This window comes from Podarcis muralis, chromosome 16 (assembly GCF_964188315.1).
Source record: "Podarcis muralis chromosome 16, rPodMur119.hap1.1, whole genome shotgun sequence".
Lineage (NCBI taxonomy): Eukaryota > Metazoa > Chordata > Lepidosauria > Squamata > Lacertidae > Podarcis > Podarcis muralis.
Genome location: NC_135670.1, coordinates 33,444,110 through 33,465,639, shown reverse-complemented (window position 1 = coordinate 33,465,639; position 21,530 = coordinate 33,444,110). Strand labels below are relative to the sequence as shown.

General features: G+C 46.2%; 1 protein-coding gene across 2 annotated transcripts in view; it reads left to right on the top strand.

Moving 5' to 3' along the window:
* Positions 1–21,530, top strand: part of ULK1 (unc-51 like autophagy activating kinase 1) — a 113,579-nt gene that overhangs the window by 69,335 nt on the left and 22,714 nt on the right. The window contains exons 11-16 of one of the 2 annotated variants that reach the window (XM_028709082.2): positions 502–552; positions 9,836–9,924; positions 11,205–11,358; positions 13,822–13,882; positions 15,327–15,416; positions 16,482–16,610. In XM_028709082.2, coding sequence (XP_028564915.2) covers positions 502–552; positions 9,836–9,924; positions 11,205–11,358; positions 13,822–13,882; positions 15,327–15,416; positions 16,482–16,610 — 574 coding nt within the window. The remainder of the gene's footprint in view (positions 1–501; positions 553–9,835; positions 9,925–11,204; positions 11,359–13,821; positions 13,883–15,326; positions 15,417–16,481; positions 16,611–21,530) is intronic. The other variant, XM_028709083.2, reaches the window with a different exon arrangement.

Sequence of the window (21,530 nt, the reverse complement as noted above, 5' to 3'; positions counted from 1 at the left end):
TGAAGTTGGACTACAACACCCACCATCCCTCACTATGGGCCATGCTTGCTGTGGCTGATGACAACTGTAGTCCAATCACATCCAGGGACCCAAGGCTGGGGGAGGCTGAATTAAGGTCTAGCCTGGTAGCCACAGGCAAGAAGGAACTGCATGCAGGCTAGTGAGCAGGGTGGTAGAGGAGAAATACCGTGTTCAGTCCTCCCCAGATCAAGGTTGGAACCACAGTGAAGGGCAATAGGTTAAAAATCTCCTGTTCTCAAGGCCTCTGTCCTGCACCTGATAGCTTGGCTCTTGAAGAAGATTGCCAGGACTGTTTTAAATGCTCTCAAGCTAGACTTGGCACATTACCCAAGAGCTTTTTGAGGGCTCAGAAGCTGGATACAAATCCTGCTTAAACAAGTAAGATCGTTAAACATTGTTTGGTTTTTGGTTTTTTGCATGATTGAACTCGAACTTTGTAAAACATCGATATTGACATTTTCTTCCTCTTTCTTTCTTCAGATGAATTTTTCCATCACCCTTTCTTGGATGCAAGTGCCTCTATGAAAAAATGTAAGTTCGTTTCGTTATCTCAGTCTCTTTTTTGCAATACATACACGGACCTGCGCTGTAGATTCCAGCTTGCACTGTGCAAGCTTAGAAGCACGTTATTGGTGGTTCTCTCTTAGGCTCATTCAGGTGTGAGAAGAGGCGGCAGAACTTCCACAGCCCGACCATTCCATTCTGTAGATGACTTGGCTTTCTCTGTGCTAGAAGGCTGCCTCTCTTGAGAAGCAAATTGCACCTCCCAAGTTTTTAGACCTTTATTAGTAACTTGACTAGGTGCTGACAAAATCTCAGCCTTCTAAAAACTGTGGGAGTAGCTTAGTTTTTTGGAGGGTGGGGTTTTTGTTACACTTCAAGACCCTCTTTTGAGGGACAAAATTACATGTAAGTATCCTTTCAACTGTGATAGTCAGCGAGTCGGTGAGACTAAAGCATCTTTATGAATTGGCACATATCATCTCTTGCAGTGCTTCAGAAACTGGCAGTTTTAATCATGCAGCTGAAATATGTAAATCCAATTCCCTTTGGCATTTTTAAAAGATATGTAATCACTGCATAGGAACAATGTTTTGGCATTGAGTTTGTCACATTAATTCTGTCTGGGGTTTTTTTACGATGATAAAGGGAGTCATGTCATCATGACTTTATCTGGCTGCTTTAGATTTAATCTTTATAATGGTGGTTTCTGCTTTTTGTTGAGCTCATTTTTGTGCCTGAAGTAATGGGCTGTAGCATACACTGAAACAGGACAGCAATCCATTGACTTATGAGGTCTAAGGGATGGAGAATTTTGCAACCGTGGGTGGAAAGTGGAACAGTTTCAGAACTGAAAGTAAATAGAGGCTTTCTTACGTGTTGAGGATACATCTAAATGGCACCTGAGAAACTTCTTCTTACGAGAGAGATGAAAAATTAAGAATTTCCCAAAGAACACATGCTATGATTTTTGCGGTAGAATAGATGCTTTGTATGCAAAAGGTCAAGGTTGAGTTTCCCACATATTATCACTGAAAGAATCTTAGGGCACGAATCTGGGAGTCCTTGGAAAGCCACTACCACTTTAAGAAGAAGCAGTATTTAGCTAGCCCCAACCAGATGCCCTCTAGTTGTCTCAGAACTATAACTGTTGGCAATTGTGGGGCTAGATGGGGCTCATGGGAGCTATATTCCAAAGCATGTGGAGGGTACCAGGTTGGGGAAGAGGGGCTTGATGAACCGGTAATCTGACTCTGTGTATAAAGTGGCTTTGTACAGTGAATTTCAGAACTTAAATCAGGCATGGGGTATGCTATAGCATAATCCATCTGCAACAGGATTAGTTCAAGGGCGGAGCTAGACATTATCTCGGCAAAAATGTGGGTTCTGACATAATAGGAATGTGTGGGGTGAGAACCACATGCAAGACTGGGTCAATGGGGGCTGGGGGCTTTTACTTTTCCAATTCTGACCTGACAAAGTGCCCCTTCACTGGAGCGGGTTTACCAAATAGTGTTTTTGGAAGTACGTAGTGATAGTTGTAGCCTGTGTATGTGTGCATGTGTGTGTGTGTGTGTGTGTGTGTGAGAGAGAGAGAGAGAGAGAGAGAGAGAGAGAGCGCGAGCGCAAGTGCAATTATCATGGATCAATTCTCTTATCAAGTCAGCCAGTCAGCAAACGATGGGAGACACTGGGGACTTCTACATTCTGCTTTAAACCTGTCGTAAGCCTGCCACAAGGTGTCCTAACATTGGACGCCTGTAGGGAAACCTAAGCCTTGGGTCACCATTGCTTCGAAGCAGGAGAGTTATGATTTCATTCCCTGATCATAATTTTAAATAATACAATCCCCCCCTCCCTTAACTATACTTAGGTGTCACTCCCACGGGCAGAAAAATATTCTCCTGGTTTAGGGGCGCTTCCAAGCCCTCCCGGTCCTTACCTACAACCGCAGTGTCACCCTGGGGGGAAGGCCACCCTCGAAACCGGAAAGCGTTTTCCCGACTCAAGGGCACTTACAGACCTGCAGACTTCCCTGCTCCCACCACGGTGCCCCAGTGGAGAAACATTTCTACGAAATCTGAGCCCCTTGCCAACCAGGAAGGATCTTCTGCGCCCCAGGCAGCCTGGCAGCCACCGCGAACAGTACCGCCATCGGCTCCGGCATTATGGAAGCCGAGCTGCAGCCCGCGGAGATCCCCGCAGAAGCAAGAAAGGATTTTCTTGACTTGGCCTCCGTTTCCTTCACTGCCAGCCTCCTCACAACCGCTGCGTGGGGTGACCCCGCCAAAACGGCCAAGCCAAGAGAGGCAGAGAAGAGCTCCCATCTTCCGGCCACTGTCTCCTGCATCATCCAGCCCACTGCCTTGGGACACTGGTCCCATGAGACGCCCATGCCAACAGCCGTTTGCACGCCCCAGGTCACGGCACAGCTACATCTGGGTGTGAATCGGGAAGAAAGCTCATCAGGTCACAGCCTTCAGCCAGAAAAGAAAACTATGCTGCAGAACCAAACTGAGAAGAGAAGCTTGAGTTTTTCATCTTTTGGTGCTTGGTATACGAGAGGGCTTTTGTCCGGAGGCTTGTAATCATGTACTACAGTCCTAATACTTGCCTGTAGGGGCCTCAGGCCCAGTTCATAAAGAATAGTAATATGGTAGTCAGTTGAATACCAGAAGGCAGCTGATCATGTGACTCCAGCAGTGTTCAGTTGTGTCCAAGTTATTCATTCTTAGGGTAGACATGACTAACTTAGGTCCATTAATTTCAGTGGGTCCACTCTAAAAGCTAGTTGGATGTAACCCACGTTCCTCCATTCCCTCATCATCACACCTGGACAGGCCCTCCAAAGATTTGTGGTGTTAGGTTTGAAAGGCTCCAGATCCATGTGGCGAGTGACTCTTGTGTGGTGAGTGGCTGCCATGTTGCTGCTTGTGTGTGTGCATTAATCAGGACTCTCGAGAGAAGAACCAGAAAGCTGAAGGTGCCTAGAGATCTCAGTGTTTAGGGGAACCATTTTGAGGAAAGAGGTGGCTTCTTCATCCTCTGATTTCTTGTTACCCGTGCTGTGATGGATAAATGACAGGAGCAGCTCGCTTGTGCCTCTTTTAAGAGTCTTATTCATACGATTCCCTGAGCACTTGCTTTATCTGTGGCTATTTGCCTGGTCTCCTGGTGGTGTTATTGGAAGACACCATCACTCAGTTAGTGCACAGTGCAGACAGCCCTCTAGTCAGAAGGGTGTCAGGACAGGAAAATATCTCTGTGAGACCTTGGAGAGATATTTGTCAGGATAGATGCAATGGAGCTGGGTGAAACCAGTGAGCTGGGCAACAGAGAATGTATTGCGTTGATCATGGTACCTTCCACCAAGATATGGTCAGTAGTTTCTGCCTCATACAATTCTCTCTTTCCTTGATTTTTTTTTTAAATCTTCCTTGGCCTGCCCAATAATGAAACTGGGCATGGTGCAAGTTCTTTATCTTTTCTCAGCACCACCGAGTCCTTTTGGATGCCTTCATTCTGTTATCTGGAAACTTTTTATATATATGTTTGTTCCAGTTTTATTTATTTATAGCCTATTTATATGCTTTGTTCCTATTTTTTTTCTATTTATATATATCTGTAAAGTGAGACATCTGTATTTCTGAATGATGAAAAATAAATATTTTTCTAAAAACGAAACTGTATAACTTGGGCAGAAGTGTTTGTGGTTTGCCATAAAAGTTGCTTAGTGGATTCCCCCCCCCCCCCATTTAATGATAACTAATGATATTGCATGGCAACAATAACCCGTGTGGGGTCATATTGGTGGTACCGGCAGTGGTAAGGCTAGAGCTGCAGCTCAGTTAAAGAAGTGCCAGTTGCTAAATCATGAAAGTTTTAATTCAGTTTTATCACTTAATCTATTGGGCGAAAACAGTTTCTAAAGCACTTGGCATGTTTCCTTTGTGTTCAGATGTATTGTAGCAGGCATCATCCTACAGCAAGGGTCGGGGATGCTACAGCCCTTTTTATGATGCTGGACTACAACTCCCACCATCCTTGATCATTGACTATGCTGGCTGAGGCTGATGGGAGTTGGAGTCCCACAACCTATGGAGGAACTCAGGTTCCCCGCCATTGTTGCTAGAAGTGTTCCCTACCATGTGTAAATAATGCCTCTTCTGTGATGATGCCTTCTATAAGTAGGGAGACTGCCTCTTTTAAAATGGTTCTTTCCACTTGCAGTTGTTTTTAAATAAGGTAAAGGTAAAGGTACCCCTGCCCGTACGGACCAGTCTTGACAGACTCTAGGGTTGTGCGCCCATCTCACTCAAGAGGCCGGGGGCCAGCGCTGTCTGGAGACACTTCTGGGTCACGTGGCCAGCGTGACATCACTGCTCTGGCGAGCCAGAGCCGCACACGGAAACGCTGTTTACCTTCCCGCTAGTAAGCGGTCCCTATTTATCTACTTGCACCCGGGAGTGCTTTCGAACTGCTAGGTTGGCAGGCAACTGTTTTTAAATAAACTCCTTTATATTAAAAAAAACAACCTGCACTGCTGATATAATATTTAGCACTGTGTTAGTGGATTTAAAAGTTCTTAAATCAAATACAGTGGTACCTCGGGTTACATACGCTTCAGGTTACAGATGCTTCAGATTACAGACACTTCAGGTTACAGACTCTGCTAACCCAGAAATAGTACCTCGGGTTAAGAACTTTGCTTCTGGATGAGAACAGAAATCGTGCTCTGGCTGTGCGGCGGCAGCGGGAGGCCCCATTAGCTAAAGTGGTGCTTCAGGTTAAGAACAGATTCAGGTTAAGAATGGACCTTGGAACTGATTAGAACCCCTTTAAAATACCTCTGTGTGTGTGTGTCCCCCACAAATCCCACCCCATTATCACTTTATAAATTCACCAATGTAATTGTTGCTTAATGCAGAGCCCTTCACTAGGCAAGAACCACTGCAGCTCAACAATTCAGCTGTGGTGTTGTTCATCTAAGGAAGATTTCTCCCCCAAGTGGGCTGTGCTGCATTTTTAGAACAGACTGTGGTGGAGAGAGCTGGGACCTAATCTTTCTCAATTAAGCAAGGACTTGGAGACTCAGCAGGCCTCCTTTTGCGAGGAGAGGAATTATATAGGTAATCTGAAGATTTGTGGGTGGAGACACCTAATTCAAGTTTAATATCACTGTCTCTCAAGGCTCAAGGTGAAATAATCAGGTTGGTGGAACTAGTTTCTTTTAAAGGATGCCAGATCTTCACCTAGAGACCTTTTAAAGCGCTTTAAGGAATCAAGGCAGGAGACACCCTCTGTCTCATTGCTCCACCGATCCCTTTGCCCCTCTCTTCCCACACCTGCTTGGGGGCAAAAATAATAATCTTGCTCATCTCCTGCTCCAGCCTCTCTCCACATGCTACTTCCTTTGATTCACCAGACTCATTCCTGTTCTGCCCAGACTCTTGCTTTTGCTGAGTCCTACTTTTTGCCTCTTGCTTGGCACTAAACGCCCTGGATTACTTTCTTCAGCCTGGCAGAGGATTTTCCTTTGTGATCATCTGCAGTGGTTCCGAGTCATATGCAACATGAATCCTCCAGTCCTAGGGAACCCTGGCAGGGGCCGAGTGTGTGTGAGCTCCTGCAGTTGTGCTTGTGAATGGCCCCTGCCCGGAGGAATATGTAACCCTGCTCATTTATACAAAAGCAGTTCCCTGGATGGTGCCCCATCTATATCCATATATACCTGCAGTGTAAATAGTTTGGCAGTTGTAATGAGCCATTTGTAAATGCTGTGTGGATTTGTGAGTCCTGGCTGAGATTCCAGCAAGTCTATGCTGAATTCCCCTTAAGATTTGGGTGGGAATAGCAAGATCATTTTTGTATAGACGTGGTTCGTCATGCACTGTCAGTGCTGCAGTTTGTGTAGCGGAGTGCTTGGGCCTCCATTGCTCCATCATGCACACACAATGAGGCAAGCGCTCCGTATGCAATCATGCAAGTAGGAAATTTTCAAACACTTGGTTCCCCACCACCACACATGGGTGTGACTGAAAGCAGAAGTTCTTGCCACCACATAGGAAGGAACTTACCCTATTAACTATTTTGGCCATCTAGTCTTAAGACTGTCTGTTTGGTCCAGCAGTGACTTTGTAGAACCTCCAGAGGAGGCTGTTCTCATCACCCAGTACCTCATATTGTTTTAACTAGCGATTTCGGGGACTGGAGCTCAGGTGTTTGGCATGCAAAGCATGAGCTCTACCTCTAAGCTCTGGCCCCCTCCCCTGTTCTCTTCTTTTAATTTTTTAAAAAATAATTTTCCATTTCAAATTTTCACATTCAAGCCAAAAGATAACCATACGATAGTCATTGACTTCCCTTCCCCGCCCCCCTTCCATGGTTCATTTTAGTTACCCATTGCTACTGCGTATCCTGATTAATCCCTCTTTCCCTTTCTGAGCATATATCATCCAGGCTTGCATAGACAAAAATCCTGCTTTGTTTTCTCCTTCCCTTGCAGTGTACAAATAATTCCCTCCCTCTTTTTATTATTGGGTTCCTCACACCAATCCAACCAGTGCCTTACCTCAGAATGGTGCTTGTCTGCCAAAATATGCTAAGCACAGGCAGTCAAAACATGGTTTCACAGGGCAAGTGAACACCTGGCTGTTAAAACATCAGCAATATGATGTCATTTTATGGTAGTCCCCAGGGATGTTTTCATTAATTAAATATGTTTTGACTTTACTGAGAACATTTTTCTTCTGTGTGCAACCACCATCGTCTTAGCCTTCTAGTTATCAGCTGGAGAAAAGTACATCATCTCATTCTTTTGGAGTAATAGAAGCTATAGCTGGACAGTAATTTTCCTGTTGCTGTTGTACAGAGAGAGAGAAAACAGCTGCAGCTGGGGTGTGTTAATTAATTACAGCTTTACACCCTTCAAAATTAATCATAGCCTTCCGCCCTTCAAAACAAATAGCAATGCTTTAAAACGTTTTTCACACATGATGTGAAAATTCAGAATCAATCAATTTCACTGTGCTCCAGGGCTCAGTTTTCTTTATATTTTCTCTCGCGCTTTATTTATTTAATTGAAAGTATTCCAGTTCTGTTTTTCTGCATCAATGTGAGCTACTCAAGGCAGCTCAGAAATTATTTTAAAAACAAACAAACAAACCATCATTGAATGCCTACAAAACACAACCCAACACTAAACACAGAAAGAGACCGGCAGATAATAAATTCTTCAAATTGTGTGAAGAACCAGACACAGTGCTTGAGATACCTCTGAAATGTCTGATAGTGGTAGGAAGCCTGCCTGAACAATATCTGTCTATCTTTTCCCCACCCTCTCTTTTGCTTGGAATGTCATTGGAGGCAGCCATACTGATAGCTCTAGGGCAGGGATGGAGAACTTCACCACAGTTCTCCATGTGCTGGTAACTTCATGGGTGGATACCTGCAATGCTCTCCATGTGGAGCTACCTTGGGGCTGACCCAGAGGGAGCAGGTGGGGCAGGACACCATAGCCAGGCTGCTTGTGAAGGCAAGCTGCCACCAGGATGCAGCACCTCAAAGGCTGCAGGATTTGCACTGTCTGCCCGTCCTCTACTGGGCCAAGTTCAAGCATTTTGGTACTAAGACTCTAAACAGCTCAGGATTATATTTCTTAAGAGACCACCTTATCCATCACTGCAGTTTATGGAAGAGCTTCTCCTCCAACTTCCAAAAAAATTGGAAGCTCGCTCTGCAGTAACTTGGAGAAGTGCTTTTAGTGTTGCTGCCCTTGTTCTGTGGAACAGCATTCCTGCTGAGATACAACAGATGCCCATTATTTGCCCTTTCTGGAAGCTACCGAAGGCATTTTTTGTTCCAACAGCTTTCCCAACAGCATGACTAGGTTTCTGCCATGGGTATATTTGGTGTTGTTCAGAAATTTATCTGCTGCTGTTTATTTATTTTTTGGTGGTGTTTAACTGTTTTCAGCTGGTTCTGCTGCATTTGGTACATTGCCTTGAGGCATGTGTGTAAGGTGGTCGATAAATTAGAATAAGTTGTGACCCTCTAGATATTGCTGGACTCCAGCTCCCAGTGGTTGGGAGCAATGGGGGTTTGAGTCCCAACAAGATCTGGAGGACTCCAGATTATCTGGAAGGCTCTGTCAAGTGTACTTGACCACTGCCTGCATTATTTCGGACCCTGCGCTTTGGCTCGGAGGACTTTCGGAGCGGCTTCCAATTAAAAACCACCAACCACATCCTAAAAAATACTTAAAGCAACAACACCACAAGAATCTGCGCATGAAGGCGGAGAAAGGACTCCTGTTTTTTTAAGAAATATATTAGACCTGAGTCATGCCACTGTTGTGGTGCTGCAACAAAAAAAGTTGTTTGCGTTCTAGAAGGCAGACAGCAGGTTGGGCCTATCTTGTGCCCTCCATACGTTGTTGGCCTGCACTCCCCCCCCCCCCTCAACCATTGGCCATGCTAGCTGGGGCTGATGGGAGCTGGGAGTGCACCGTCTGCATTGACTACCCCGACAGAGACCAAATAATAATAATAATAATAATAATAATAATAATAATAATAATAATAATTTGTACCCCGCCCATCTGGCTGGGTTTCCCATCCACTCTGGGCGGCTTCCAAAAAGATGAAAGATACACTAAAATGTCACACATTAAAAACTTCCCTGAACAGGGCTCCCTTCAGATGTCTTCTAAATATCAGGCAGTTGTTTATCTCTTTGACATCTGGTAGGAGGGCGTTTCACAGGGCGGGCACCACTACCGAGAAGGCCCTCTGCCTGGTTCCCTGTAACTTGGCCTCTCGCAGTGAGGGAACCGCCAGAAGGCCCTCGGAGCTGGACCTCAGTGTCCGGGCAGAACGATGGGGGAGGAGACGCTCCTTCAGATATACTGAACCGAGGCCGTTTAGGGCTTTAAAGGTCAGCACCAACACTTTGAATTGTGCTTGGAAACGTACTGGGAGCCAATGTAGATCTTTCAAGACCGGTGTTATATGGTCTCGGCATTTAGAAGCCAGAAAATGGCGCCTCAGACTTCAGAATTTGCTGCGGGGTGAAATAAATGACAGCTTCACAGACGGGGGGCAAGCAAAAGAGCACCTGCCACATTCAGTTGCACTGAATGCCAACTTATTTCTCCCTCCCACCTTCCCTGCCTCAGTTCAGTGACGTCGCCTGGCACCTGAGGTAAATCCGTTAGCGTGAGGAAGCCAAGAAAGCTGTTCTAATCCCACTGTTGACAACCTAGAAAGCATGACCTTTCTTTCTTCTCTCCCTTCCCCCTGCCCTCTTTCTTCAGCTGCTTCTGTGCCAATGCCTTCTTATCCGAGCTCTGGGTCTGGGAGTTCGTCCAGCAGCTCTTCCACGTCCCATCTCGCATCTCCTCCCGTAAGTACAATGCACGCCTCTTGAGCACTGTTGGTTTTCCTTCTCCCTCTTGTTTGCCACTGGGTCGTTCTGGTGGCTGCTGGCGACGTCCTCCTCCGGGTGCCCACCACGCCACCAGTCGACTGTGCAGGGTGGCATTTTCAAGGGAGAGAACCGTCTTAAGCGGTCTGTGGCAGATCCCAAGTCAGCCCACGTCAGAAGCACTCAGATCGAAGGCTCGTCTAGTCTAGCATCCTGCTTCCTCACAATGACCAGCCCAGATGCCTCTTGAAAGCCCACAAACAGGGCATGGGCACAGCAGCTCTCTGCCCACTTGGCATCCCAGCAGTCTGTATTCAGATGCAGGCTGCCTCTGGACCCTGGAGGCAGCATATGGGTAGCCTTATCCTTTATGAATGTGTCTAATCCCCTTTTAAAGCCACCTTAGTTCGTGGACTTTATCACATCTTATGGAAGTAGATTCCACAATATAACTGTGCGCTGGGGGGGGGGGGGAGGAAGAGCCCCTCCTCTCTATCTCTTTGGTCTGCCCTGAATCTTGCTCTATTCAGTTTCATTGGGTGAACCTGGGTTCTGGAGAGAGGAAAAACTAATTCGCTTAATCCATTTTCTCTGTATTGTGCATCAATTTCTAAGCCTCTGTCATGTCCTCCCTTGCTCACTTCAAAAACAAACCCAAAAACTCCTCCTAAGGGAGTTATGGCACCTCTTCTGTAGCTTTTCCAGCTCTACAGTATCCTTTGCTTGAGATACAGTGAGCAGAACCATGTGCACTATATTCTAATTGCGGTTGCACCCTCCGCCCGAAGGGGCTTAGTGTGTAGGGAATAAAGGAACAATGAGCGACCCCAACTCAAAATATGGCTCTCATTTCCACCTGCAAATTTGAAGATTTGTTCCTTCAGTCCTCTAAATATCATAAGAAAGCAGAGACTAAAAGCAAATTTGGTGGCAATTTTTGTATTGTCACAACATCGCTAGCCCCATAAACGGGACTTCTGTAAGGTAATAATGGGATAACAGCCACCACATACTGGGGGACTTTCTGTGTCAAAGAACTGTTCCAATTCCCTGCTGACTGCATCACTCGATGCTTCTGGGGCCACTGAAATGGCATAGTTTTGTCTTGGGGCCTTTGGAGAACTGCCTTCCATAGACACCATGTGCTGGCAGAACCTCCTTTTCTGGGAGTGCTTTTTGGTGCGGAAGAGCCTGCAGAAGGAGTTTCTTCCGAGGTTTGCATTTTCACTCCTGTTTCTCCTTCCCCTTCCCTCAAACAGTCCCTTGGAGAGATGGCACATCTCCCTGAGAAGGTTTTAGCCTCTCCTACCCAGCCCGGCTTCCTTCATGGGTCGAAGGAGTCGGCTGGCGGCAGCAGCAAGAACTCCTCCTGCGACACCGACGACTTCGTCATGGTGCCAGCTCAGTTTGCAAGTAAGCAGTCTGGTTTCTTTTCGAAGCAGAGGCATGGCTGATGGTGTGGCGGAAGAGGTTGTGGGCATGCCTCAAAGGCAGGGGACAGCAGCCATAATCTCACGAGCCCTGCTGGTTGCCAGTTTGCATCTTGGCTGAAATCAATATGCTCACCTTAGTGTTTAAAGCCCTAAGAGACTTGGGACCCAAATATCTGGAAAACCACCTTGCCCACAGACTGTCTCTGCTGTTGAGATCAGCAATGGCAACCTTTTGAGTAGTTCCACTGTTGTCAGAAGTTCAGGGTGGCAGCAGCCCAAGAGAGGGCATTCTCTTTGGCAGCCACAAAGTTGGAGCATTCCCTCCCTACAGAGGGGCATCTGTGCCGTTTTTCTCATATGAGCCTTTACCCCGGTGTATGTTTTTAGGACCCGTCCTATTCTCGCGGTTGTGATTTGTTCTTAAGCTGTTTTTAATGTTGTATTTCAAATTGCTGTGACTTGCACTGGGACCTTGGGAGGCAAAGGGCGAGTAATGTATCGTTATATTTAGGTATTCCTCTTCCGTGCTACAGGAGCTCATGAGAGACAGGAAGAAGCAGGGACGGGCGCAAGAGCTCTGCCCCTCTCCATGGGTCCTTCCTTCCATTGTTGTGCAGGGAGGGTAACCTGAGCAGGGCAGGCAGCTGCCCTCTAACTGCAGAGAGTAAAGGGGACCAAACTAGCATGGTTAGCCCCATTCTCCCCCTTTGCAAACAGATTTATTTGGGCAGAATAATGTCCAGATAGCGTTGCATGCTTTGAACAGGAGAAGGGGAACAGCTTCCCAGTTCACAAAGCTGCTGAGATTTGAAATCGTTTGTTCTTCAGCTTGGGGTTTTCTGTAGCGAGAAGCCTTGGTGGGGAGATAGCTGAGCAGGCAGGCTTGTTGGGAACCAGTGTTTTAGGTCCGTGTTTAGGAGCTCCTGCCATCCAATCACATTTCCAGGAACTGGAAAAAGGCACGCTGGCAGGACCCACCATTCGTAGGCAGGTGCTGGGGACCCAGCTAGTAGGGAGCACACTTCATGCTTGTCCAGCCCCCCACCCCAGTCCTTTTCCTGGTGGTGGGACTCCATTTAAATTCCTCTCATTGCCCCAGAGTGATGCCATTTTGGGGGAATGAAAATGGTGCCCACACTGATGATTCCCTGTCCCTCCTTGAAGTGCCACTGTTCTCCTCCATTCAATAAGTTCCCAAGAGGAACCAGAGATGCAGGAGGCCAACCAGAGAGCACTTTGCCCAGGGTCCCCTGAAACCAGTGTTACCGGGGAAAGAGGCACTGCAAGTTGGTGCCTGTTTTTGATGTTTGAACCCTCAGTAATACTTATCCGCTGGGATGAGCCACAGGCACCAGGCAAAGGGTGCTGTGATGTGCATATGTGTGTGTTTCAACCTTGATACATTTTCAAAGGGATGTGACACAAGCACACCATGATGCCACAGAGTGCTGGAAAATCTCCTGTCTTCTGCAAACGGAAATGAAATCGCACATGTATTAAAAGAAAGAAAGAAAGAAAAAAGCACGTGGATTTGCAAAACTGTAATTGTTTCTTTGAAAAATACCCTACAGGCTCCCAATAGGAAGCTCATTCTCTGAACGCCAATCTTTTATCTAGCCAAAATGAGACCCTCCACAAACAAAAGCGGGGAGGTGGCAGCAGGCTTGGGGAAGTTCAAAATGTCACTGAGGGATTGTACAGCCGTCCGAGGGCTGAATGTTCTCAAAGGCATAAGGAATGGGATCGGCTGTAGTATGCAAGAAAGGGGCTTGTTTGGTGCCTTGAACAGAAGCCCTCTGCCCCTGCTGCAGGTCCAACTTTTCAGATATTACAAGCCTTGGGCCAGTGACACCTTTTGTGTTATTTGAGCAATCACGCCTCTTCGCATATGAGCAAAGTGTCTTCACTCCCATCCTATCATACAATTTTGTACACAAGACCTGGTTTTTGCATGGCCAAGGTCTAGCCAGCCTCCCACTGGGTGAATAATGGGGTTGCCGCAGGCATGAATGTCCGTACTGAACCTCTACTTGCAGCCTCCAGGTGTTGCCAAACTACAGGTCCCTTCTTCCCCCACCATTGGCCATGCTGGCTTAGGGCTGATGGGAGTTGGAGTCCAGCTACAACTGGAGAGCCACAGGTCCCCCACCCTTTCTTTTTAACCTAATTGTGGAAAAGCTCACCTTAGTGGTGTTGAGAAGAAGCCATTGTTCCCAAAGAGAGGAAGCAAGAGAGGCCTCCGTGGCTTCAGTCTTTCTTCTAAAAAGAATTATAGAAAAGCTCACACAACATTTGAGGGCCTTCAAAGACCTCTCCTTTATGTGCAGTTCTCACATGTCCACAGACCTGGGGGGGGGGGGTTAATTGTGCATGCGCATGCTCTTTATGTAATTACTGAAGCATGGGCCTGAAATTAATCTTTTCAGAACTTTTTTAAACTTAGGTGATATCGCTGTGGAGGCTGCAGGAGGAAAAACTATCCAGGACAGCCTGATGTGTAGTGGGTAAGGATCTTTAGTGTGTGTTTTTATTTTATTTATACTTTTTATTTATTTATTTAACTGATTTTACAATCATTTTAACATTTTAAAACTTGACTTCCTTCCCCCTGTTTCTGTGGTTGCTTGAATTTATTTTTAATATCTTCTGCATATCCATATTAACTTAACTTACTCATTTATTTATCTTCTTTAAATATATACTCTTATGTAACTGCAGGTTATTACAATAATCCTGCTGGTGTTTTTATCTGTTTACAATTTATCTGTAAATATTCAAGAAACCATTTCCATTCTTTTATAAAAAGTTTGTTAACTTGATTTCTTATTCTCCTGATAAGTTTCGCCATTTCTGCATATTCCATAAGTTTTTGTATCCACTCTTCCTTTGCTGGGACTTCTTCTTCTTTCCATTTTGGGGCAAGTAGCATTCTTGCCTCCTGTAATCACATACATGAATAAGTTTCTATACAATTTAGGTAGTTATATCCTTATAATTCCCAAGAGAAAGGCTTCTGTTTTGTTTTGTTTTGTTTTGTTTTGTTTTGTTTTGACAAACGTTATTTTAAACATCCTTTTCATTTCATTGTATATCATTTCCCAGCAAGCCTTAACCTTACTACAAGACCACCACATATGATAAAAAGAATTTTCTCAGTGTTAGATACCATCGGTCTTGAACAGTTTTATGCTGAGGCCATTTGACCAGCTTAATGCAGTACTGTCTGCTCCAGGGATGAGAACATGTGGCCTCCTAGATGTCGTTCCCCTCGTCCTTGGAACTCCCATTGTCCATGCTTGCTGGAGAGTTGGGAGTCCCAGTAACACAGTCCCTGCCCATGATCTAGTCTGACCTGGCAACAGCTCTCCATAGTCTTTCCCCTTTCTGCCCTCTTGAGACCGTGGCTAGAGATACCAGCAACTGAACTCTGCAGCTTCCATGTATAAAACATGCGCTCTTACCACTGACTTGCGGTGTTTCAGTAAAGAGCCCCTGGATCCCTTGAGTGAGCCTCCATGGAGGCTCAGGAGAATCCATGGGGCAAGCTGTGTACAGTGGATCCAGCCAATTCTTTTCCTGGCATGGAACGGTTGCGAATAAATCATTTGTTGCAAACAACAAATGTGACTAAGAAGCTTGCAACTTGAGAACACAAGAGCAGCCGTGCTGGATCGAGCCAATAGCCCATCTAGTCCAAAATTCTTCTCCCTCATTGGCCAACCAGGGGAAGCCCACATGAAAGATGTGAGTGCAAAAGCTCCTGTGATTCAGCAGCATTGTGCATGACTAATCGCCATTGATAGTCTTACCCTCCACAATTTGTCTGATCATCCTTTCAGGCTGTCCAAGCTGGTAGCTCTCACTACAACTTGGCAAGGTTCGCTGAAGTACTGGCATCTCCCTCTACTGCAAATAATGTTGCTGTTGTTTTTTCTTGCCTTTTTCCAGGAGTTCCCTGGTGGCTTCAGCAGGCTTGGAAAGCCAAGGACGAACCCCATCTCCTTCCCCGCCTTACAGCAGCTCTCCGAGCCCATCAGGGTAAGAGGAAAATCGGATGAGAGCGTTGGCACTCCTCATCCCCCTAAAAAAAGAGGAGTGTGTGACTCTGTGTGTGCAGATTTGATTTAACTCTCATGGAGTATCTCTGGGGCTTGGCTATACTTTCATGGAGCTTTTGCTACTGGAGGAAAGGGAGAATTGAATTCCCCTACCAGCAGCAAAGAGCAACCAGAGTTGTTGAGCTTACTGTTGCTTCTGTACTCTTATAGGGGTGGAGAGAGGGCACTGAACAGAAACGAGCTGGAAAGCAAAACCTAGCAGAAGCCACATTTTTTTCCTAGGGTGGAGGAGACCTCATATTTTGATTTGGGTTCCTTTGAAAACCATTGGCAATCCTAATGTGCCACTTTCTACAACTTGCCTACCAAAATCCCTTCACTGGCACCACCACACCCTCCAGTTGCCAGCTTTCCATCTCCCTCTCTGGGCCCAAACAGCTCTCCCACTGTGTCAGTTACCATATTGTTCTCCAGTAAAACTTCGTTCTCCCAGGTCCAGCATTGGGGTCAGTATTGGTGGGCATTTGACAAGGCCCAGAACCTCCAGTAAGTTAGGAACCTAGGAAGCTGCCTTATACAGAGTTAGACTGTTGATCTATTGAGCTCAATGGGACCTTCTTCTGCACACACAGCAGGTGCTCTACCATTGAGCTGCAGCCTGCAGGGCCGCCACCCCAGAGCCTCCTGGCTGCTGTTGCCTCCTTCGGTGCCCTCTCTGAGCATGCAAGCAGCGAGGCAGCATTCTCCACTTGCATGTGTGGATTAGGTCAAGGAGAAGAGAGGGCAATTGGTGTCTGTATCAAGGAAGGAGTGGGAAGCCCACTGAATGTATCTTCCCTGTCCAAAACCTGCAGCCGGTGTTCTGTTTGCAAAAACAGTTCCCAGCTCCCCTGCCCCACAGCCGTAAACATTTCTGTGATCCAATTCTCCACTGCTCCCAGGCTCCTACCACCCATTTCCTCGTGTTTCCTCCTCTCAACAGACCCTTCCACTTTTCCGAGTACCCACCCTCCCCTAAAAGTGCTCTGTGCTTTTTGTCCTGCAGCCGGCCTGGGCAGTTTTCATCAGGCAGCAAGCACGGGCAGTCGGTCCCCATCCCTGTCCCCACACAGATCCACAACTACCGCCGGATTGAGCAGAACCTTCAGTCTCCTAATCAATACACTTCCCCACGGTGAGTACTGAGGCTTTGATAGCGCTGAGATGTCCGGGAGGCTGTATTCTTGTCTCGCTGCCAATGTTCTTTGGTATAATTGACTCGGCATCAATCAGTGTTGAAAGGTAGCAACCCTGAGGGTTGTTCATGAGCAATCCAGAGAACACCTGGGTGCAGTCTAGAGAATGTCTGGTATGCCCCATGGAAATGAAGGAGGAGCACCAGGCGGCAAGTTGCAGAATTGCATACTTGTCCAGTGGCATGCAATTAGCCTGTCTCCAACATCCTTTTCACAAGCTTGTCTGAAGGCTCATTATGATCTCACCGGGATTAAGAAATGGTCTTGCTCTGAAATAATTTACACGCAGATTAGGGAAGCCTTGGGAACCTGTCTTGCCGTTTCCTCATCTGTGGGATCTCATTTTGGTGCTATGTCACAAAAGAACTTTTTAGTAAATGACTATAAACATGCTCTCAAGGCAACTCTCTCTCACTTCAGTGAAAGCTCTTAGGTTGGCGTGTACCAGGTCAGAGCCTTTTCTGTGGTGATCCAGGATCTCTGGAATACCTCCCTCCCCTCCCCTAGAAATGAGCGTGGCTCATTCTTAGTGGGACTTCAGGAAAGCCTTAGTACATATTATAGTGTACTAATAGGTTGCATCCTGCCTTCAGAGCATTGATGCACTAAAAGGCTAAAAATGTGTGCAATACGAACATGGGGATTTTGATAGGCTTTTTGTTCTAGTTGATTGAGGATATTTGGCCAGCTAATGGTTCACTCTTGTAAATGACTCTGCACTTTGTTCATTGCTGTTCCTTGTGCTCAGAACTCCATCCCTGAACATCTATGCCTTTCCTTTTTTCAATCTGCATAACATGTTAGATTAACAATAAATGGTCCTGCTGTGAGGAAACTGCAAACTAAAATTTGATACAGAGGAGACAACAGGGAGAGGAAAGGGAGTCTAAAGGGGGAAAACTGTGTTCGTTTCACTTATTTTCCCCCTTGATGCTTCAAACTTTGTCTCTCAGTCCTCTTCCTCCTCATGTAAAATGAGCCTTACGGTGCAATCCTGCCAGGTGAGTTGCATACCAAAGGGGGAGCCTTAAGTATTATACACCTCCATTTGTTCGCATAATTCCTTTGTCTCTTCTATTCCTGCCGTCTCTGTTTCTGTTATCTTCACTCCTCTTTCTCCATTGTCGTCAAAGGAAGCTGCCTTATACCAAAGACAGACTTGGAGTCTGCTACAGACTGAATGGCAGTGGCTCTCCAGGGTTTTGCAAGCAGTGGTCCTTTTGAGCCCTAGCTAGAGATGCGAGAGATGGCATGCACAAGGTCCCAGGTTCAAAGCTTAGGCTGCTTAGCTACCTACCCTGTCAAAATTTGGATTGGGAGATCCTTGAGGCAGGGACTTCTTTTTAAAGCTGGTTCTACTCTGCGTTGCGCCGTTTAACATGGTTCTTTTATCAAAGTTGTTGAGCTTCTTTTTTTCGATTTTGACTTGCCTAAGATCCCACCGCCTTTCGGATATTCTGCCTTTGAAATCCCGGCAATGTCCAGGAAGATCCGGACGTATGGCAGCCCCTAGATATCATTCAATGAACCATATCGGATTTAGGATACAATCCTAAGCAATCTTACTGCAGAGTGACAACCATTGAGCTGTGTAAGACAGTGCTTACTCAGAACAATTTGTTAGTTGATTTAATAGCAAAGTTAAATTCCTTGGAATTTGCATGTTAATGCGGCAATATTTCTGAAGGAGAACAAAGCATACTTTCTTGGGGGATTTCAGATGTTGAATACGTGTGTCACTGCAGGTGCATTCTTAAGAGAAGCCTTCCCTCCCATGTGTGTGTGTGGTGGATAAAAGAGAGGTCGAAGTGAGGCACAAATACTTGTTTTCAGACTCTTGTTTGTCATTTGCATTTTTTTTTAATTTGCATCTGCATTGGAAAAGTTATAGATATGACTTCCTGATGGAACAGTGTCACTTTCCTAGTCCATCAAAAGGCTTTATGTTTATTTTAAACTCAGTCAAGGGTGAGGATCATCTGGCTTTCCCGATGTTACTGGACTCCAGCTTCCATCAACCCCAGCTTGCCTGGTCACAACCGTAAAGGATGCTGGGAGTTGTAGTCCAAATACACCTGGAGGGGCACCAACTTACCCACCCCCCCTGATCAAAGTGATTTGGCTCATCTTGCATTTCTGTCCTGTTCGCCTTCTGCCAACAGTAGTCAAGTGAAACTTTCCGTAGGCTAGTAACTTTTATGAGCCTATTTACAAGGCTGGATTAGTTGCCTGAACACTGCGGCTGTAATTATTGTGCGATATCGGCCCTGCCAGAGTGCTCCTTTCTTTAATGTATGTGTTTATTTACATGTGCTTAGTAAGGCATCTCAGCTGTGCGTCTTAGGCCTCTCTGCCACAGTCACATGATCCATTTGCCGCATGAGCAATCCATGCCTGTGGCTTGGAACTTCAGCTGGGGAGCAGTCAAGTTCCACCGGATGTATGGCCCCAGGCTGTGTGACTGACTCCTTCCATCCTGTGCGGGCGGATCTTCCTCCTCTATGAAGTTGCTCGGCTCTCACACTCGCTGTTCTAGCGGCGGTGCTCCGGGATTCCAGGCTTCATTTCCTCCTCCACGGTTCTCCCGAAAGACGAACAAGTGGGGATGGGGGAGTCACACGAGAAATACAGCCTCTCTAAAAGAGTGGAACTGAATTATTTGGGGGCCAAGTGCCCACTGATAATTGGAAGGAAAGGAGAAAGCAAGGCTCCTCAAGGGTGCAGTCATTTGAAGAGGTGAGTTTCTCTTCAGACTTTCCACAGCGTGTGCCTGCCCGCTAGTATCACGGTCAGCACTGGGTCTTGCTCAGGGGAGAGGAGGTGAAGCCAGGAATTAGGCCTTGGCACCAGCAGCCAGAACTGAAACATGCCCAGGCAGATTCCTGGAAGCCTTTATAGTTCTTCTAAGTCAGGGAAGCAAAGGACCCCTTGAATAGGAAGAGTCACTGGTGTAGTCTCCTCCAACCTGTTGCCCTCCTGAATTCTTTTTATTGCAGGTTCTCTTAGCCCCAGCCAGTACTGATTGTAGTCTGAAAATGCCTGTCCAGATGTCTCTTTAAGAAACCTTGTCCTACAACACAGATCTTTTGATTGCCTAACCTGTCCTTTATTTCCTGTGTTGCTGTTTTTTCACACCTTTATTTATTTGGTTTTTCAGATTAAAGCTTTACAGTCGCATATCGAACATACAACATAAAAAACAAGATTCCAAGGAATCTCTAGGACTTCCCTCCTGCCCTTTGTGGGTCCTATTGTTAATCATTTCCTCCTGCATCTTTTATGATAATCCCAATCTTTTACATCTCCATTGCGTCCAACTATAAGTGATTTTCCAATCCTACTAACGATTTTAACTGTTTACAATGGTTTTTAAGATAGGTTATAAAATTTCCCCATTCCTTATTAAAATTTTGATCTTCCTGATTTCTGATTCTTCCGGTCATTTTAGCATAATCCCTACAACTTGATCTGCCATTCTTCTTTGGTAGGGACTTTTATCTTCTTACCATCTCTGTGTTTTCCATGTCAGCCCTCACATTCCGCTCAGTCTTTGGCAGCTGCTGCAGTGCTGGTGTCGGTGCCACGGCGTAGGTCAGGGGAGCCACTGTGCACATTCCTGTGCTGCAAGCCACCAGTGCCTGGCATCAATTGCAACCTGTGGTCATTTTGATACTGGAGGGGTGCATGTGGCATCAACACAACTCCAGTTCCAAACAACCTCCCCTCCATGCCCCTCTGATTCTCGTGTACCTGTCTCTGCACTTCCTTTCTGTGTGGATTCCTCCCCTGCTTTCCAGTTCAGCCTCTGACCTCTGGACAATGGTCTTCTCCTTAGAAGAGGTGGCAAGCAGTTAGACCCCAGTCCATTGCCAGCCAACAGGCTCTTGATGGCCCCTGCCGGTGCGATGCTGCTATCCAAGTTGCCAATGGAGTTGGGTGGAGACAATGCACATCAGTCTGAGCCCGAATTGCCAAGGGGACCGCAGTGTGCTAGCTGCATTTGAACAGCAGCTTTCTGAGGCTGTGGTCTGCCTTCTCAGTGCAACCACAGAGGCTGCCATCAGCGTGATGCTTTTCTGCTCCGAGAATCTATCTGTTCTGTTCTTTTGCTGTGGTTGTGTTCCTGCTGCAGCTGTTAAAGAGTGAAGGACTTGGAAAAACAACTGAGGTTTGTGCTGTTCCCTGAAGGATCTAGAGCAAAAGCTGTCAAGAAGTGTAAACAAATAAACCAAAACATAAACCTGTTGTGAAGAGCATCCTTTGGATTGTTCTTCCTGATATCCTTTTCCGAGACATCAGCTCAGAGGGCTTTCGCCCTGATTCTTCTCCAATCAGGCTGCTGCTGTTGCCACGGAACCCGTCTTGTCAGTTCCATCTTAGGTCTTCCACATTGGCCTTTATGAAAAGCATCTCATGCCGAGCAGCCGCGAAGTCTGGTGTCACATGAGTGTTACAATATTTCAGTGACTGTCTTTCATCTGGAAATAAAGAACTAAGATGGCATTTCTTGTGTCTGCTGCAAATGTCTCCCTGTCCCCCCTTTTAAAGCCTCTCTTGCACCTCTGTCATTGGTCGCGCCACTTTGTAGTGTTGCAGGTTCAATGGGTCTCAGGCCCATTTTTCCCATTGACTTGTGGATGTTATTGATATGATTCTGTAGGGGCAAGACTCAGAGGTAGAGCACATGCTTTCCATATTACTATTATTATTATTAATAATATTATTAATTATACCGCCCTTCATCTGACAATCCCAAGGTGATTTACAGCATTAGAAAAGTTGCGTGGCAAGGTCCCGACCCCCCCCCCCTAGTAGAATAAAGACACATGACTCAAATATTTAAGGTTAATGGGCTAAAA